Raw genomic sequence first — 19835 nt, forward strand, 5'->3', positions numbered from 1 at the left:
TTTCAGGTCATGTTGCAGAGAAATTTCTCATGTTGAGTCTACATGCAGAGCTGAATAACTCAAAGTGCCCACAGCTACACCAGTGCCTCTGCCCTTCCTTGAGAGGGCCAGGTGGCTGCACTTGCTTACTCCACATGCACTCCAAAGCCTCATGGGATACCAAACCTTCATAGCAAAGGCCTAGGCAACTGTCCCCATAATGAAGCACAGTCTGCTTTATATTTCAAAATAACCAGCTGGAAGAACAGGTTTTTCCTTATTGTCTATATTCTATTTTGCCCAAAATAAAAAAAGAAGAATCAACTCTAATGTCAACAATACACTTGCAGTCCTTCGGCCAAAAACCACAGGACACAGGTTGGACTGAGACAAGATACAGTAGGCATATTAGAAATGCAGTAAACAGAGAAATCAAGGACAGAAGGCTTTGTGAATGGAAACAAAGAAAGCTGAATGTGTTTTTATGGCCTGAGTTATGGCAGGAATGCTCAACTCCCCAGCAGGTGCCAGTGGAGGAGGGTTTGAAAGTCCAGGTCGCGTGTTTGAAATGAAAAAAAAACCCAAAACTGTCCCCAAAAAGAAAAACTCTGCCAACTGTGCTCAGAATATTCCAATCTTTGGCTCACGAGCAAAAGTCAAACACTGCACATTTTAAAGCCTCTTAAAAATTCTTTCAATTAGTAGGAGAGATATTCAAATCACTGGCCAGCAGACAAGGAACATTTTCAATTATGCTTTGTGCTGTTCTCTTAAAAATCTGTCACAAACTAAGGAGGACTTGTGGGAAATCTACTCATCTACTCAAAAGAAAAAGTGACAAATTGTACGATGAAAGCAGCAGCTCTCTTATTGTTTCCCCCCAAAAGCCTGCCAAGCTATTTTGTGTTCAAATTACTGTCTTGGAAGCAGAGTGACATATTGCATGGTTTGCCGGTGCAAGCATTAGCATTTTTTTCTTACTTTAAAAGCCACCGTTCACACTGATGCTGTCATCGTCATGTTGTCACATGTGCTGGTGTGCCAGCGCACCAGATGGCAGTTGTCACAAATCCCCCACTCCCACACATGCACTCCCTCCCCCACATGATGTGACACAATGACTAGCTAGGTGGTGGACCACACGCCTGCAAATGTTACTGCCCCCCGTGTACTCTTAACCCCCAGTGTGCATCATAATGTATCACATCCGTGATCAGAACGGATTCACTCTTGTTCTGTGTTATTGTATGGACCAAAGAGGATTGTGGGGATATGAGTTTACTGCTCGGTCCCTTAGCTCATCCTCTGCTTAGGTACATTTATCAGCTAATACATCTCTGAATTCTTTAGTATGTCCGCACATTTGTTGAATATCTCAATATGCCGCTTGGCTGCCAAAGTAGTTTGTCGGAGAGTTTTATGTTGGGCGAGCTGAAAAGTAAGCTGGCCCTGTCAATTTAAGGGATTTCCATGAGCCGTTTTTCTGTGAAAATGCCCGTTTTGGCAGAGACTGAGTATGTGAGGGAGTTTTAGTATTGCATTCAGCAGATAAGCCAGCATGCTACATCAGCAGTCCATGCCACTTTCCAAACTCTATTCCAAGGATGATTTCAAGCATGACAACAAATAAAATGGAAATACGACATGCTCTACTCACTTCTGCTGTCATCTCGTTGGGCTGAGGGATTTATACAGTCTCTTAAATAATAAAACACTAAGTTCATTAAAATAACCTCATCAATAAATATTGATCCTAATTAAGTAATGCTGTAATAATGGAAGTGATGTAGGTCATTCTAATGATTTTATAACTTCATAATTATTATGTTTAAATATTGTGTAGTTTTTTGCATACATTTTAAGGATCTCCTTAAAATGTTGAATGCCTGATGAAGGTCTGAACCATTGCTTTTTCAGTAAACTTCCGACAGCGTGTAGGGCTTCACTACCTCCTTGTTTATTAAACAATATACAGACTTGAACCTGTTGATGATGCAGACTGTTGTAATGACTGTGGTTCAGATTGAATGTTGGTATCCACTGATATTGTGGTCACAAGTGCTCTCTACTCAACACAAAAATAAGACACACCTTCATTACTCCACAGTCTTGGTGCCATAAGGTTATGTGGAAACTTTGCAATAGCATTTCTTTTCTTTAGTGATATACAGTAATGATTTACTATGCAGTAATTGCTATTATACAAATGATATATTTTACATTTTTACATCTCCCTGTCACAGCTAAAGTTGTTCCTGCACAAGTGATCTAATAGTGATTGCTTTACCATTTCCTTTCTGTGTGTGTGTGTGTGTGTGTATGTGTGTGTATGTGTGTGTGTGTGTGTGTGTGTGTGTGTGTGTGTGTGTGTGTGTGTGTGTGTGTGTGTGTGTGTGTGTGTATGTTTGGACCATCTGCTCAAACTGTACATGAAAACGCTGTTTACCCGAAACTGAGCTCAGTTCCAAAATTCACATAAAGTGATTTTTCTGTTGCAGCCATGTTGTCATTGTTCATGTAGGTTAACAGCAGTTATTATGCACAGCTCATTTTTAGTATAGTTACAACTCAAACACATTGATTGGTTACAAAGGTTACAAAGATACCATTTTATTTTACAGGTACCTAATATTACAATATTACTTTCTCTAATATTATCAGAGAAAGTAACTAATATATGAGTGTTATTTCTTAGGAGGTGCTCTTATGGGGCGGCTGTGGCTCAGGAGGTAGAGCGAGTGGAGCAGGTTGTCCACTAATCAGAGGATTGACGGTTTGAATACTGTCAATCCTCATCATTCGGAAAGTCTAGAAGTGATTAAATGATTTTATCCCTCAAGTTAGCAGAGAGCTAACTGGAAGTTAGCCGGCTTGGTCGGTGGAAGTCTCTGGAATGCGTGCTTTGCCCATAGAGCATGCGCAGTATGCATTTGTCCAGCCAGTGAGGGAATGTCAAACCTGACACCAGGTTAAAAACTCTGGTATACTGTGAAATACAGAGATTTATCTGCTGGCGATAGGCTTAATCGGCATTGTGTGAACTCATTTGGCACAGGCTTGATTGTAACAGACATTCATTTATATGTAAAAGTTTCACACTGCAGGTTTAATCAGCATCATGTGAACTTGTTTGGCAAGGGCTTGAATGTAACAGACGTTCATTTATATGCATAAGTCCCGCAGTTCAGTTTTGAGTTTGCTTTTACTAAAACTCTATCAAACTGCTCTTCATTATGCAAATTTATAATTTCCTGGTTCATTCTTAAAATCTCAAATAAATTAGGTGGCACTCATTAAGGGTACCAATTCCAATTTATTTATAATCAGTACCAATTACATACTCTTTCCAAGAAACTTCCTATAAAGTAACAAAGACATTTTAATTATTTTTTAGGAAATTATTATCCCTTAGGAAACTAAGGGACCCGTAAAATAAAGGTGTCCCCTTCTGTGTGAACATAGAGACATCTAATGTTTTTAATTGCTACATGCAAACCACTCATCAGTCTCTTGGCACTCAATTTCCTCCTTGTACCAATGTTGTCTCTAACTGTCACCATGATTACCTAAAGTGATGCTAATATGGTATTAAATGACATCTGACTTCCCTCCTGTTAAACAAGGTGGGGCAGGACATGTGTAAGTGTAAACCAATTGGACAACATCAAGGCATAGAAAACTATTTTTATTCAATTACAAGGGCCGAGGGGCTGTTCAAATATCTCTGGCGTATTACTGGGTTGAGTTTATTGTTGATGACATTGTTGATTAACATGACATGAAAAATGAGCTAACAAGGTAGAAAGTTAATTGTTTGTTTGCTTCTACTAATTTACTTCAAGCCTTTGAGACTAAACAACGCATGTCTTATTTGATAAATGTGTTATTTATGAAAACGCTGTAGGGATTATATGGAAAATAGGAGCAGTATATTAACAGTAGTGCAACGTTTGTTTGTCAGTGATAGAATCACTGTATTGTCATGTGGTAGCCGTACCCATGTTTCACTTTTACCTTAGGTCTCTCTCTTGCATATTACACTCTGGGTTTTGATTCAGCAGAGCAGGGCACAGTGCAGACACTCTACCTTTTGGACCCACCTGCTTTGGACCATGATACTGTCTTGATAGAGACGGTCAAACATGCAGATCTTCAGGTCAATGCTCGGCTGAACCACCCATACAGGGAAGCTAACTGCCACACCTTTCACCTTGATGGGTATCTGTTTGAACCAATATGTGTTCAAACACAAAACAATTAGTTTTATACTGTGTGTACCCATGAAATTCACATGCTGAAAAACATGCTGTGTCTTACTGGTTTGCTGGTTACGTCGGAGAATTTGATGTGGAAGTCCAGTCTGGCCTCTCCTGGAATAGTTGGAGTGAAAACAATCTCCAGTTTGATGCTTTCAAAAGGTCCAACCTCTCCTTCTCTTACCTGTAGATGGGTAAACATTGGATTTTGAAATATTCAATTTTTTAGTTCTGCATCTTTAAGAAATATTCTACAAGACAAATGTAAAATGACCAGATAATGAAATGAAGATTATGAAATGAATGTTCCCAATAGCAAAGCAAAATCAGACTATGACCTCTGCATATTTTCACTAAGCTTCATGAGCTTTCTCTGTTTGAATTTAGAGGGTGATTTAGTGCATACAGGACATATAGTTTAACTGTTTTTCTTCATGAAACAAAGTCATTTCTATCAATGCAGGGGGAGTTGAAATCACTCAGATGTGCGACTTCAAATGACATGCAATCAAACTATGTGGAAAGGCAGAGTGGGTTGTCAGCTCCGCTACAAAGCATCAAGGTGGTGCGAGCAATAATAAAAAACAGAAGAAAGAAATAAGCCATTCATTCAACAACTGACTCAATACTGTGGGACCATGATAGCTTGATGGATAATCCGCCATTTCAGACACCAGCCTTCAACTACACAATGTGAAAGTATCAGTCAAAATGACAATGATCGAGTCGTGGGCGTGCAGGCACATGCAATACACAAAGCTGTAACAGGCACAGAGGGAGAAGGGATGCACCATTAACCCCCCACCAGAGAGACGTAATGAACCTTGAACAACTCCAGAACTTCACTGGAGCCACAAGGCACAAACAGCATCAATGCTAAAAACAAGACTTTTTACAGTCAGATAATAGTCCGTCTTTTCAGAGACAGTGGGTGTCTCTCTGCCAGTACACAACCTGCAGATGCACAATCCAGCCCATAGTGAAGGCTGCTATATCGACATTGTTGATCAAATCAATCAAAAGCAATTCATTGTGCCAATATCTACAGATATGCCCATTTACACGCTGCTGGTAGCAGCAGTGGGGATGTTGGTTGATCAGTCGTAGATCAATGTCTTGACAGTGAGCAAGAAACTCGACAACTACTATTCATTGTTCCAGGAGGATGATTCCCAGATGAATTTGGTGACTTCTGACATTTTGTCTAGTGCCACCATCAGGCCAAAATGTGTTATGAGAGGTGTTATGAGTGATTTCATCTTTATTTTACCAGTTAAGCTGAAAGTAATAGTGTTGTAAGACATAACTGTGTATTTGCCACAAGACCAAATACTTACATTCCCTAGATTTATGTCACTGGAGTCTGATGGGCTCTCATTTATCTGAGCGTCCACATCAGAGGACACACAAGCCTCAGGAATCGCTCCTGGACCTGTAGCTGAAGCCTCTGACACTGCAAACACACACAGAGCAAAATCAGATCATAAATTTTACTGTTGATCGATTGAGTGGTCAACCTGCCATGAGGAGACACCAAATCACCAGAAACAAGACAAAGACAACACTGTGGATCCTGTATGGGGTATCTGTGACATAAATACACAGATACAGGCATAAAATACAAACTATTGTAAGCCTCAGCCTCCAAAAAGCAACATCAGAAACCTAAAAAATTAGCCAAGATCAGATAGCCTTTCCCAACGACAGAAAAAAAAGAGACAGAGCCACTTCAACACAGTCTTTTCCAAGGTAGCAGAGCAGAGGAAAAACACTGAACAGCTTATCAAAGCATCAGTGGAAGAAAGTGCTGACTGCAGCGATGAACATTAAAGAAAAGATGCCTCCTTGTCACCAGCTGTGTGAGCAAGGTGAACTCTGGGCTGTGTGTGTGTGTGTGTGTGTGTGTGCGCTCGTTATTTTGTTCTTATGAGGACCAAAAGTCCAAATGGGAACAGAAAGATGAGAAAAATCGTCCACAAAGAAGAGATTTCGTCAGTCCTCACTCACCTCAAACACAACTAATCTGCACTGACTAATTTGTTCAGTAGGTTATTTAATCAACATGACAGCAGAATGTTTATATTGGCTGTATCTGAAAAATGTTCACTGTTAATGTATGATTTATTTTCCAATGATAATTGCTTCTGATTAACACATTTATGGTTCTTTTAAGGCAACTCAAAGCACTGGGTTACGGTTACAGAAAGATTGTGGGTGTTGGTTAAATAATGAAAAGGTCACCACATCCTATCTCATGCTTTTAGTCAGCATTGATTTTTTTAACATTCCTTCCAGTGACTTTCTGTGGTGTAAGGATGAGTCATTTGCTGTATTTGGAACAAAAACACTGTCGATGAAAATAATGCAAATGGAATTTTATCCAAACCATATGTGCCAGAAAAAAAATATTTGTACACAAACATATTTAATAGGGGTCAAGGTGGTTTTAGGATGAGAGCCGCGGGACATTTTGAGGCGTAAAGCTTATTTTCAAGCATAGTTAATTAAAAAAAATGTCTCTTTCATGCTCTGACTGACTGATGCCCCGTGGGAAGAAAGACAGAGAGTTCCAGGCAGGTTCAGATGGGTTTTGGGATGCAAGTACAGATTTGGATTTCAGGTTTAGGCCTTTGCAGAAAAACTGGTACTAGGATTATTTTGTATGTGCCTCTGTGTGAGCATGTACAGTATATAATAGCTTTACCTGGTTGCTCATTCTGCGATGCCTCAGAGAGCTCCTGACCATCTTGCTGTAGTTGGACTTCTCCGGTGCCTGTGGATGCAGAGCTTTTCTGGTTGTCAGATGTTGTGTTTTGACTGCTCGTCTCCTGTCAGCCAACAACACATGCACATTAGTTTGATTTTATTTATTTTCACATTACATTTCATTCATGACTGTCTTTAGACCTGGTAATGTGAAATGACGACATATTCTAGGTATCATGTACATAAACTGTAAATTCTCACATTTTATTCCTTCACATGCACATATTCATTAAAATTTGTATCATAAAGTTTTATCATTTTCTCTGTCAACTTCCATACAATAGTTACAGCTACTGTGTTGTACAGAATAATAGCAGCAGAACATACACTGTATAATAATATATATATGAATGATATGGACATTTCATTTGTAGCAGTAATCAAATTTACTCCCTCAGAGTATCAAAGAAACAGCACTTCTTGAGGTCCAGAGTCTCACCTGGCATGTGTTAGCAGAGACCTGGGATGGCATCTGAACATGGCTAGTTTCTGGACTGAGACATGCTGAGGTGTCCAGGCTGAAGAGGGCGGCCAGCGCACCCTTGTTAGTCAAGGTGATAGTCCGCAAAATAGTCTGGCCCACCACATGTGAACCGAAGTCAATAAACTGGCTGTCAACCTCCAGCTAGAGAGACGATATATTCACACACATCAATTAACATCAGTGGTGAAGAGCTGCCAGCTTGAGCACATAGTTTTACATACATTAATACATACATGACTTGATTAAGTAAGATACAGAGAATAATTTTAATAGATAGCCAGACAGTGTTGTTCCTCTGTGGCAAGATGAACAGGGTGCAATCTGATTAATCACATATTTATTCAATAATTATTATTCCAATAATTATCATTACTACATTATTACCAGCCTAAACCCACAACTATACTCTATTTTCTGTGGGTTGGCTGCAGCACACTACTTACATCACATTTCTTTGTGGTGCACCTGACGGGCACAGTGAAGGAACCCATTGCCGATGTAAACTGGACCTCTCCCTCCAGGTCCTCATTGATCTGCAGGGACCAGATAGTGTGACATTGTGTTGGCTACCTGACATTGAATTTACTCTAGAATAAAGATTTGAAGTTAGATCAAACGGCAGAAATTTGACTCCAAAACAGAAGAGTGGTGCGAAGGTTTGATGATAAAGGCCTTGGATTTCTATTTTCCAGATGAGAATGAGTGATGACTTATAAGAAGTAGTAACCTGTATGCACAAATCTATGGTACCTGTATTTCTGTTTCTATTTACTGTTTTAGAGTTAATTGTCTCTAAAACAGTATAGGATGGTAATTTTTTTTTCACAAGGACATATAGGTGTAAAGTCTTTGGATTTGATGATCATGTTATTACAAAAAACATGTATATTACATTTGTTAACTAACTGCCGGGTGCTACAGGGAATACGTCATGCCTCTGTGCCTCTTGTTGCTTTGCACAGTTCATAATGGCAAAAAGAAGAACAATCAGTGATATGGACGTATGCAAAGTGATATGCAAGGGAACAGAATTACTGTAAGCAGGGATTCCATTGTGTTGTTTTGTGAATGCCGTGAACAAGTAATTAATGCGCAGTTTCCAATATAGCAGAAAATAGGTCATATGGGTTGTAGACTTCAGCCAGTCTTTTTAATTTAATATTAATTAATATTAAATATCATGACTTCACTTAAAGGAACAGTTTGACAATTTGGAAATACGCTTATTGACTTTCTGGCAGAGAGTTAGATGATAAGATGGACACCACTCTCATGTCTGTCCGTGAAACATACGACTACAGTTAGCTTAGCTTAGCACAAAGACTGGAAAAAGCGAGAAACGGCAGGTGTGGCTCTGTCCAGCAGAAACAAAATCCACCTACTATAACCTCTAAAAAGCACTATTACAATATGTTATATTTTGTTTGTTTAATATGTACAGAAACCCAAAGTGTTAATTGTTTTGCAGTTATTGACTATTGGACTATTCTTGGCTGGGAGTAGTTGCCAGGCAACCAGCAGAGATTCCAGGAAGTTACTGTTCAGAACCAAGAAATAGGCTGTGACCTAAATCACTCCTTATTTAATATAAAGTACACCTTATTTACACTCTACCATTTTATTTGAGTGTGTAGATTTATCCATTATATAGTGCCATCAAAAATTCCACAATGGAACGAAAAAAGCAGTGTCCATGGCATGTACACTGATGATGATTGACATAAGTGTCCAATATCTCAATTCACTGCTCATTACTGAGTAAACTATTGAGTGTCTATTATATAAGCATTAGTGAATGAATGAACAAGGGCCATAATCTTCCCCTGTTGTATCATGTTTTGCCTGGTGCATACAGCAGGCTCAAAAGGGGTTAATAACACTAAAACTTGTAGACGTTCTCACAATGTATAACTGTAACATGCACTGTAGATGCACTGTAAAAGGAGGGATATAGTAACTAACCATAGGTTGAAATACAGCCTGTATGTCACAGGACATCCCAGGAGATAAAAAACCAGGAGGATCAAAGCTGAAACACAAATCACAATGAGTTATGACAAAGATTGCATCACTCAGTGTAAAATATTTGATACAAACATTTCTGATGAGCAACATAATGTAAAAGCAGTGTTTGTTGGTGTGAAGGTACATACAAGTCTTTGCATGGCCTCACACATATGTGTACAGCAATAACATAAAACATGGGACTCAAAGAAAACATTTTTCAGAATGTACGCAGATGCCTGTGCAGTAGAAATATGCTGTTTTTAACAAAAGATCAGCAGCTTCAGTTGAAATGCTGAAGTACGATGAATCTCCTGAGAGTAAATAAGCGGAACACAGAATCGAGGTCAAAAGTCAACCTGCTGCTCAGCTTGCACAGCACAAAAGACAAAGAGAAGAAAGGCTACTATTTCATGGGGAAACACTGCAGAGTGGGACAGAATGGTTGATTTCACAGTCAAATCTCACTTTGAACCACAGCAGAAAGCAAAAGTTTATTTCTAGCAGTGAAAAGAAACGTGAGCTATTTCAAAAGCAACATGTGTATCTCACAGCACATGTTTACGCCAACCCCGATGCTGCCCTGAAGAGCTTGAAAAACTTGCAGCCCTCTCAGAGACACGAGAGGAGGGCCGATCAATATGAATATAGCAGGCAGCCAGCCAGAGAAGCAGGGAGGACTCTCAAAATTCAATAGATAAACAAAAACTTGGACACATGCATCTCTGAGCATAATTAGGAAGTAGCTAGAGAATATAAAGGATGCCAAACTGTCATTAGGTCTTGGTAATGGTTTCATCCTGTTACAAAGTTAGAAAAATTAAAATATCCTTGTGATCATGCAGTAGCTGATTTTCACATGAAGACTGTGAGATATTTTTTGTGTCAAGTTGACGATTTAGGTTGTACAAGACGAAAGCTGAGTGTCCAGTGTTTGTTGAAGTCAGTTTTCCAAACTCTGTGAAGACGGAGAACGAATACTATGTTTCTTCTTCTATTAATATATACTATTCAGGAAAATAGGTACAAAATAAATGTAAGACTGCATGCAGTTACTTACAGTAATTAAAACAGGTAAAGTACAGCCTCAAAGTTACCATATGTTACTGTATTAATCATAATGAGCTGCAAACATGAATTCAACAGACTAGACGAAACTTTCATTGGACGTTTTAACTGCAACACAATTGGTTGGGCTCTGAGAAATGTATCATAACAGACTTGAAAATGGAAAGTTTATATGGAAAATTACAACATAATCAACAATCTGTGCATACTGTCATCAACACTAGTGAGCAATGAACCCCTAGGTCTGGTTTGAGCCAAGTTTTTGGTCCAGCTGTCAGGTGAAAAACTTGGAGTTGCTTGGCTGAAGCTGCCTCTCAGCTCACCACTGTGAACTGGAAGCGCATGAAAGGATTCAACCTGGTTTGATCATTCTGGTGGCAATTATAAATGTCACATTGCACTTTACAGTTTATTTATTTATTTATTTTTGGCTAATTTCCTTCCTTATTGGCACCATTCTCCTGTCCTGGCTTCAAGATAGGTAATATGAAAAGACATGTGAAGTAAAATAGAACAGTTCACTTGGGATTAAATGCTGAGTGAGGCAATGTTGGAAAAAGCCTGCTGGAGTCCTATATAAAGTGCTGCAAATGAGGCCATACTGTACAGTATATCCACTGCAGAAGACTTAAGTGATGAAGCAGAGACCGTGCCTGTGTTACTGACTATGCTGTGTGTTTTATCATATATTCTGGATGCTCCCCATTGGCTCCTCCTACAGTAGATCAATAAGCACTCTCAGTTCATTATTCAGTTCAACAGAGCTAAAACACCCTCACACTCAAAACCTCTTCTGACAGCAATTCAGACAGTGAAGAAGTGCATATTACTTGAATAATCTTACTGTGAAACCTTGTTCTCTTTACCTTTGGTGGTTCCAACATAATACTTTTAGATTTTAGGAATGACAGTATAGGAAGGCCATGACTAGAGTGTCTCAAAGGTCAATTTATCTAAGCCTTAGAGATTGTTTTTCTTTTGTTTGGTGCTTTGGGTAGGTAAGAATGATTTAAGCTACCAAAAACCACAATGAATTTGCTTAAAAAAGGTGTTGAAGTGGCCTGAGGTGTGGATCGTTTTAAATTAGAAAGGAACATGAACATATCAAACGATATAAAGTCCTGCTGCAGTTTTGATTGATGCTCACGTTAAATTATCTCTTTGTCAGGCTACCGGAGAACATAAAACAACAAGCTCAGTTAAGTGCAGCATGGTTTTCTGATGTCAGTCAACAGAATTAACTTTACTTTGACAGATTTCAAGCACTTGAGAATATGAAATGACCCTTTCCAAATTTTTTGAGCTGGCTGGTCTCAACAGGACACAACCACAATATACTTATGGCTGTCAAGAATTTATCTATTTCAGAGTCACAGTTCCAGAAAATCAATAAATTCATAGACCACTTCACTTAGAGGATGGGTCTAACAGGATGAAACTTCTCTTTGAATGGATTACTGTGAAATTTGTTACAGACTTTCATGCTCCCTGCAGGATGAACTTTTATGACCTTGGAGATTCCCCAACTTGTCATTTAGACCCATCATCAGGGAAAAATTTGAATGTCCCCAACTATCAGCATGTTAACCATGCATATTAGCAAGCTGACATTAGCATTAGCTAATATGCTCATATGCACTTGTGTGGCTGTAGTCTTGTGTTGTGTCTCAGGCTGCTGTCTGGCTGTTGGTCAGTGTCACTGTCAGCCAACTGAAGTACGGTGGCGCTTATTGCTTTAAGCAAATACAGTTTATGAAACCACAAAGTATATGAAAACAAAAAGTATAAAGCAAAAATTTCTCTCTTTGGGATACTTTTCTTTTTTTTCTTAAAAAAAGGACACAGGACATGTAATTTGCAAAGCAGATCTTTACTGTTGAGATCTTCTTGGATCATTTGGACACAGGACCCAGCTCGGGCCAGATTAAAATTTATATCTGGTCTGGTTGGGTCCAGGTAGGGACCTGTTCTATTGGGTCTCAGATCTGTGCATCAACATGTCTCCTAAACATGTGAACCGTGAAGTGCAGGAACACGTACATGTATTGCTACTCTTTTTGACCTACTGAAAATGAGTTTATGCATGGGTTTAGGTAGGGTTTCCAACAACTGTGTGCTGTAGCAGAAAAAAACATCAAGTGTAATTTCAGTTGGACTTAAAATTTTCTTTTTTAATGCTCTTTAAATTGCCATACATTTGCAATAACTTCCAAAGACTAGATGTAAAGTGAAACAATGTATCTCATTCTAGCATGATTTGGACCAATTAAACAAACTGTAGGTGTGATCGCACCCTCAGATTTTGTCGAGTATCACCATTTTTACAACAGTCCAAGGCTTTATCTCACAGCTCATCTAAGGAGCATACAGATCACAGGGAGTGTCTTCCTCTCAGCCAGTCATTTGCAATACATGCTAGGAAGTGACACTAATTGCAAAAACACAGTTTCTAAATTATGGCTTTTTACCAAGTCTGGCAAGCCTGGGCTGTTGTGGTTTTTGTCCCAGTAGTGAAAAGATACAGCAGAGCCCATTCTGGCACAAATGCACCTACGCTGGGTGGGGGGGTGTTGAAGGATGGGAAGCCATTTTTAGAAATTCAGGGGGCGAACAGGGAACCATGGGCTGGTGTGAAAAGCCCAGCGTGTTCCTGGTTCATGTTTCTCTCTCTCCTGCTATGCTAATGTTTTTAGCTGGGTAAGCCATGAGGGCTTTGCAGTTGTCACGACTGATCTTAACATTGTAGGTTTAAATGTGTGAATAATCAACATGTTTTACACACAACAGACACCAAATAATAGATGGAGGGTGTTAGACACCTACATCGCAGAAACAGGTGACTGTTAGCTTGTGTAAGTAGTAGTATTAGGTGTAAACATGATATAAAATTTACTTTATCCTTGTTTTAAGGCACAATAGGCTGCAACTGGTTCAAATATTGTATGAATAATCAGTGGAATGTAGTACATATACATAACAGAAGTGAATAATAGACTGAGACTGTATGATGGACTCAAGGTATTGGCAGAAATCAGGTGAATCTGGCAACATCTGCCATCTTTTTGATGACTGGAGGACAACTACATTGGAATGAGACTACAATCAGGAAACAATAAACATGCTGGATCTCCTGCTGAGGTGCCATATGTTTACTTCCTGTTTTACTTTTGTGATAAAACCATTAAAATTTGTATCTTAGACATCAACTTAGCAAATTGACTCAGTATTGTCAGTTACACAGCAATATCTATGTAAAGTTTACATTCTATATACATTAACATTAACATTATCCACCATTAGAATTGACCCAGAACCGTCACAATACATATCATGGTCCTGGATCCCCCTGAATCCAAATGTTTGAGTCATTGAGTGGCTCAATTTTTTATTTTTTTTTTAATGATTACTGGATGGTAAGCATTCCTCTTAATCACCTCCAGCTATGGATGAGAAAGAAATCTTGCAACACTTTTTTTTCTTTGAATTCATTTTAATGTAAGACAACTCTTTTGTATTAGTAATTTGTGTTTTTGTTACTTTTCATGCACCTCACATAATTTTTCCCACTTTATAAGTGACTAAAAAGATTGCCTACCACCAGGTGAGTTTTGTGTTTCAGCCATTCAGCCTGTAGCAGCAAAATCACTGGGTGAATTGAATTTCTTTCAAATGCCACATGGTCCCACTGTACATACCCATAATGTAGTATTAATCAGTTTAAAGAAGATAACTAACAGAAGGCAGATTTAGCTACTTCATTAATTTGATCAATTTGTGTTTGAGTTCTGTTTCCATATAAAAATAAAATATGTATAATCATAAAAAATCTGAAGAGAGATCAGCTGTACTGTTGTGACTAACATTAAAGGGGGCTACAAGAGAGCGAGTGGGTATAATGTACAGTGTACAGTATGTGTGCATTCAACCGTTTGGTATGAAAGTGCGTGTTTGCTACATGTGAGTTAAGAATAGAGCACTAGAAGGTGATATGTTCAGACAAGTGGTCCAGCACCAAGGCTGAAGAACAGCGTCAGTGGTTTCCAGCAGACCCCGCTGTAGCCTGGGAGACTTCGCTCAGTCAAGCAGAAAGAAGAGAAACGAAGAAACCACATCAAGTCGCAGGGGAGCTGATGGGAAAGTGATACACAGTGAGTGACCTGGAGAACAATGCATCTCTGCTCGGCCTGTGGGCCGCTGGCAGGCTGAGAGAGAGGAGATAGCAGAGACGTAGACTGACTCACTGAGCTGAGTCTCATAAGAGGAGCTGCGAGCGTGGTGATCCAAGCTGGTGTTCATATGTGGGAGGACAGGCTTTGCTTTCACGTCCACTCCATCGTCTTTTAAAATGACAAGAAGTGGTTGTATTGAATTCCTAAGCGGTGATACATGAGCAGATGTTTCCACGTGATAATTGAAGCTCTTCAACCTATAGTGAGTTTATAAGAGCTTTACAGTTTGCAGTTGTAAACACCTCCAGCTCCAGCGTTGTGACAACACCAGCGTTCTGTCTTTGAACCCAAATTTTAATACCTAGATTAGATATTCAAAACAACTACAATACTCCAACCTATTAGAGAAACCATGAAGTGATGCCGTTGAACATCTGTGCTTAATTTTCTATCTTTACTTGGGTTCTCTTTTTATCTCTGTTAGATGAATATTTCCATATTTTTTCCTCAGCTTGGATTCAATTTGCGGTGAGCTGCTTGATGCAATATGTATTTCCTCCGACACGATTGATCTGTCCCACTTTGAAACTGGAGTTGCTGGTACATGGAATATGTAGAATCAGCCTCAATATGACATTTGACCTGTCAGTCTTGTTTTACAGTTGTTTGTGACAGGTAGCAAAATAAAGCCCTGATAAAGAGACAGAATTGTTGTTCTGATATAATATGGTAAATCATTAGAAGCACATTTAAGACACAAGGCACATATCAAAGCTGTCTTTTCAATATCACACACTGATTTTCATCATGTCCTAATGAATTAAACATATAAAGTCTTTATTGTGATAGGAAGCCTATTTAGCTTCAATATTCTAATCAGCATTAAAGCTGGGAAACATGACAACATGGAATACTTGGTTTTAATAACGTATGGTACTTGGTACAAAGATCCACTTTCTGGCTTTTTCCTGATTTTTCAATCCCATGTTGTGGTCTTCCTCAACAGATGGAGTTGTGAAAACTTTATTTTGTCTAACTTCTGATATGCAACACTTGAGATATGATGTGTGGGTGTATGTTGCATATCTTCACTATGGTATGTTGTAACTGTGTTTGCATAGAGTGCATGTTGTATACATTTGGCATAGCGCCATGCATATGTTTGTTTCCTGTCCACTTTTTGGCCCATATGCATTATACCAGAGCCGACCTATCGTCACCTGCTATTTGACAAACCTTTGACAGTTTCTGACAAAGTAAAAATCTTACTTGATGGAGATAAAATCCTTCAGTTGAGCAGAGACCCCGATGAGCTTGCAGTGGTTAATGATGTAGCTGATGTTAGTCAGGATGATCTTCTTCTTATACGTTTTCCCCACCTCAAAGTCCTAAAACAGGCCATTTAATGTCAGTCTGCTGCTATTAAAATCCATAAACAAAAGTTGATTATTTAAAAATCAACTGTTTGACTTACATAGCTTTAAACAAGACAAACACACATCACACTCATGTTCATTAGCATTTGTCCAGCTAAAAGACATGAATTGCTATGACAAAGTGTGTTCAAGAGTGATGTTTTCACAGAATCAGTAGTGTGCTACCTTGAAGACGATGACCTCAGGTTTACTGATGAATGGAGGCCCTTTCATCTCTTTCCCACAAACTTTTTTAGTAGGCATGTTGAGCTTTCCGCTGGCCGTTGCAGGTTCCTCTTGCTTTACTTCTGTCTGCATTAACATAGTCTTCTCATTCAGGAGCATCTATAACCACACAAGGAAGCAACAGCTGGTAAAATGATTATAAATAATCACTTAAATGAAATTACAGAATTAGAAATTCACTGACATAAAAATGCTTCTTTATATAGAACAGAGCACTAGGTAGAGGAAAGGAGTAGAAAGTATTTTGATACTGAACGTGAAAAGATGAAACATCATTTAACGTAGGATTATTTAATAAATTGAAGATTAAAATGACGCAATTCCTAAAGGCTTAGTCTGATGTAATATGAAACGGGAGACTTTTTTCCCCCTGATTTATCTCAGTATGAACATTTATTTCTACAAAACTTTTTTTAATAAAAGAAGCCATAGTTCTAAAATGATAAATGTTGTCTAAACAAAAGCAGCAGAACAAGAACTCTTTCTAAATATAATACATCTCACCATAATTCGATACCAGCTTTCACTACTTGACAGTTTTGATAAAGGGTGCTACTTCAGACAGTACCAAAATAGTATTGAGGTTCGATACGTGCTGCTAGTTGGAAAAAGCTGTTACAGAATATATGTGATGCTGTCAGACAGTGTGGGATGAGATTATTTTTCCAACTTTAAAGCTACTTAAGAAGAAACAAAAGAGTCAACTGTATGTTAAGAGGTTAAAAAGTGTCATTAAGGGATCAGTTTTACATTTGATAGTTTTATCTTTTTATCTCTTTTGTATTTTATTCTCTATTGTAAAGCAATTTGTGAAGTGACACTGACATTTCTCCTCCTCATGAATCATCTTATTAAGTTTGTTACATTGCTGTGCTCATCTATCGTACCAGCCATTACTGTGTTGAGAAGTAGCCTTTGATAAGGGCATCAGTCTGATCTGCATGTTAGGGAGGAGAGATCACTTCCACTTGACTTGTCACTGGCTCGGAGCTCTGACTGTAACACTGCGCTCGCTCTGAGGCCTCAAAGGCACCAGCTCAATGAGAAGTGATGCCTGTCGCCCCACATTTCATGTGTACAGGGGGCTAGATGAGACAGAGAGCCAACTCACCTCCACAGCAGTGAGCTAGAAACACTCCTGCCTCTACCAACAACTACCATGGAGCAGCCCTTAAGCAAGGCACCTTATCCATCATTTATGGTGGTGATCAATATGATGCAGTTTGATTGATTACATATTTATCATAGAACTGATCAATACTACACTTGCTGGCTGTGAGAAACTCGTAAAGTGATGGGATCCTACATGAACAATTTTAGTAATTTATTTATTTATTTTTCTCTGTGCTTTTGTCACTGATTTGAAGTGGACGGGCTCAGTTGAAAAAAGGTGATGTCACTTACGTCCGTAAACCAGAGTTTAGAAACATCTGAAGTAGAATCTGATGGTAGTTTGTAGATTCTTTGGTCACTGTCGGTCAGATCTGATCAAACCTCACACATGAAGTCCTGATGAAGCACGTTAATCTTAATAAATAATACCTAAAGATTTTGTTTTTTACCTTGACTGTTGCTTACTTAGTCACAAATATTGAATGTAATTGAGAGATACTTTGATTTTGGTTTTTAGGGCCTTTAACTACACAAAAAATTTGGACAACTAAATATGTGAAGAGAGAACTGAAAAAACACCACCTCTGGATTGCTAAAAGCTCTGCAGTGTTCTCAGACGATATCAGACAATCACTGCTACAGGAACTCTGTGTTCTGTATGCTAATGTGTTAGTAAGGATACAGATTATTGAAGCACAAGTTTCACCTTCAAGTTGGCTGATACATGGAGATTCCTTCATCCTACCTATTATTTCAGTAGTTATTAGTTGTATCATCATTGTCCCAATAATAAAGAGTTATAATAAATATTTCAGTTTAGGAAATGATCATTTTGCAGCAGAGGAAAAAGTAGCAGCAGCTACAGTTAGCTGGTTAGCTAAAGAGCTGCAGGCAGCTGAACTCAAAACCTCCAACAAGTCATCAAGGTAAACAACACCTTTCACCATAGCTTTTTCTGTGGAAAACCACTCGGGCTATGCTACATCACAGGTTCTGAAGATGCTTGTGGTACACAGCTGGAAACACAAATAATGTCACGCTGCTTAATCTCAATCCGAAAAATACGAGTCCCGACCTCCAAAACTTGTATTACTCAAGCTCTCCATAATTCCCTACACCCCGTGGCCTTACTGTTGACGTGGTGTAGATAGACATACGCTACCTCTCTGACACACGGTGTCATCGTCTCTCTTTTCACCAGCCAGCGTTGAGCGTCACTGTGAGGATGCGGAGGTTCATGCTACAACCCCTCCAGATCCCACCCACCCTACATGCACGTGTCCCCACCAACTAGTAGGAGTCTCTAGTGCAGGGACAAGAACATGATCCCTGACTGACTTCCCATCCTGACAGTTGTGTTTATTGGAATACACAAACAAGCCGGAGGTACTACTGTTGGGAACTGAACCTGCGTTTTGTCTCTACTCATGCAACCTCAAACTCCCAATTTGCAACCAGCCTGATTAAATCCGCAAAAGAAAAACCCAATTTTGTGTTTACATTATACCTGTTACGCAACTATTTCGAATAAATGATATATTGACTTTCAGTGGAATTATTCAGACAACACGCTTCAGTTTGCAGGTGGGGAATTCATCTGTTGAAAATTATGCACTAAGCACATCCAGAGAGAAAATGATGTTCCTGCTGTGAATGGGACATGATTTATGAGGGTTTAAATTTAGCAGCTTGAAGCAGGGATTTGCTTTTGGCTGGCAGGGACTGTTGTTTTAGTGCACCTTGTCGCTCTGGTCCCACAGCCCAGAGAACTCAGGCTCAGCCAGGCTGTCACCAAGGCTGTGGTAGTCCACTTCCTGTTGGATGGTTTCCTCCAGGTCCTCATAATCAGAGGAAGCTGATGATGAGCTGCTGATGTCGCTGAACTCTTTTAACTGCTAGACAAACGCACACACACACATCATAATTACTCAAAACGCACTCAATCTCTTCACATAGTCATTCCACAAATGGCATCTCAGATGTTATGATCCACTCACGATTGTGGCTCTCTCCTCTGTGGCTGATGGGGTGTTGGGATCCAGGTAGTACAGGAGCTTCTCTCTTGCCCTCCCCCGAGATGGGATCTTGTCAGTGGCTGAGGGTTTAGGCAGCATTGCCTGCTTGGTTCTCCTCTTTACCAGCTGTTCCTCCTTTAGGATTTTGTCTACAATCTCCACTCTCTTTGACTTCTGCCTCTCCTCGAATTCCCTGAGAAGGGCAAATCAACAGCACTGCATTATACTGAAATGGGGTCATGTATTCCTCGCATACAGCGAGAGAAAACACCCACACACTGCTGCATGGAGTGGGAGTGGAGGACATGCATGTGGGAGAG

At 39.3% G+C, this 19835-nt stretch overlaps 1 protein-coding gene across 3 annotated transcripts in view; it reads right to left on the reverse strand.

The window, feature by feature from the left end:
- The window catches only part of cfap74 (cilia and flagella associated protein 74), a 49557-nt gene that overhangs the window by 23427 nt on the left and 6295 nt on the right, over positions 1 to 19835 (reverse strand). For 2 of the 3 annotated variants that reach the window (XM_067591608.1, XM_067591605.1), the window contains exons 11-21: positions 19498 to 19708; positions 19240 to 19395; positions 16328 to 16486; positions 15996 to 16114; positions 9448 to 9514; positions 7929 to 8018; positions 7441 to 7626; positions 6940 to 7063; positions 5573 to 5688; positions 4297 to 4419; positions 4080 to 4201 (exon numbers count right to left, since the gene is read on the reverse strand). In XM_067591608.1, coding sequence (XP_067447709.1) covers positions 4080 to 4201; positions 4297 to 4419; positions 5573 to 5688; positions 6940 to 7063; positions 7441 to 7626; positions 7929 to 8018; positions 9448 to 9514; positions 15996 to 16114; positions 16328 to 16486; positions 19240 to 19395; positions 19498 to 19708 — 1473 coding nt within the window. The remainder of the gene's footprint in view (positions 1 to 4079; positions 4202 to 4296; positions 4420 to 5572; positions 5689 to 6939; positions 7064 to 7440; positions 7627 to 7928; positions 8019 to 9447; positions 9515 to 15995; positions 16115 to 16327; positions 16487 to 19239; positions 19396 to 19497; positions 19709 to 19835) is intronic. The other variant, XM_067591606.1, reaches the window with a different exon arrangement.

Source organism: Thunnus thynnus, chromosome 6, assembly GCF_963924715.1.
Source record: "Thunnus thynnus chromosome 6, fThuThy2.1, whole genome shotgun sequence".
NCBI classification, from domain to species: Eukaryota; Metazoa; Chordata; class Actinopteri; order Scombriformes; family Scombridae; genus Thunnus; species Thunnus thynnus.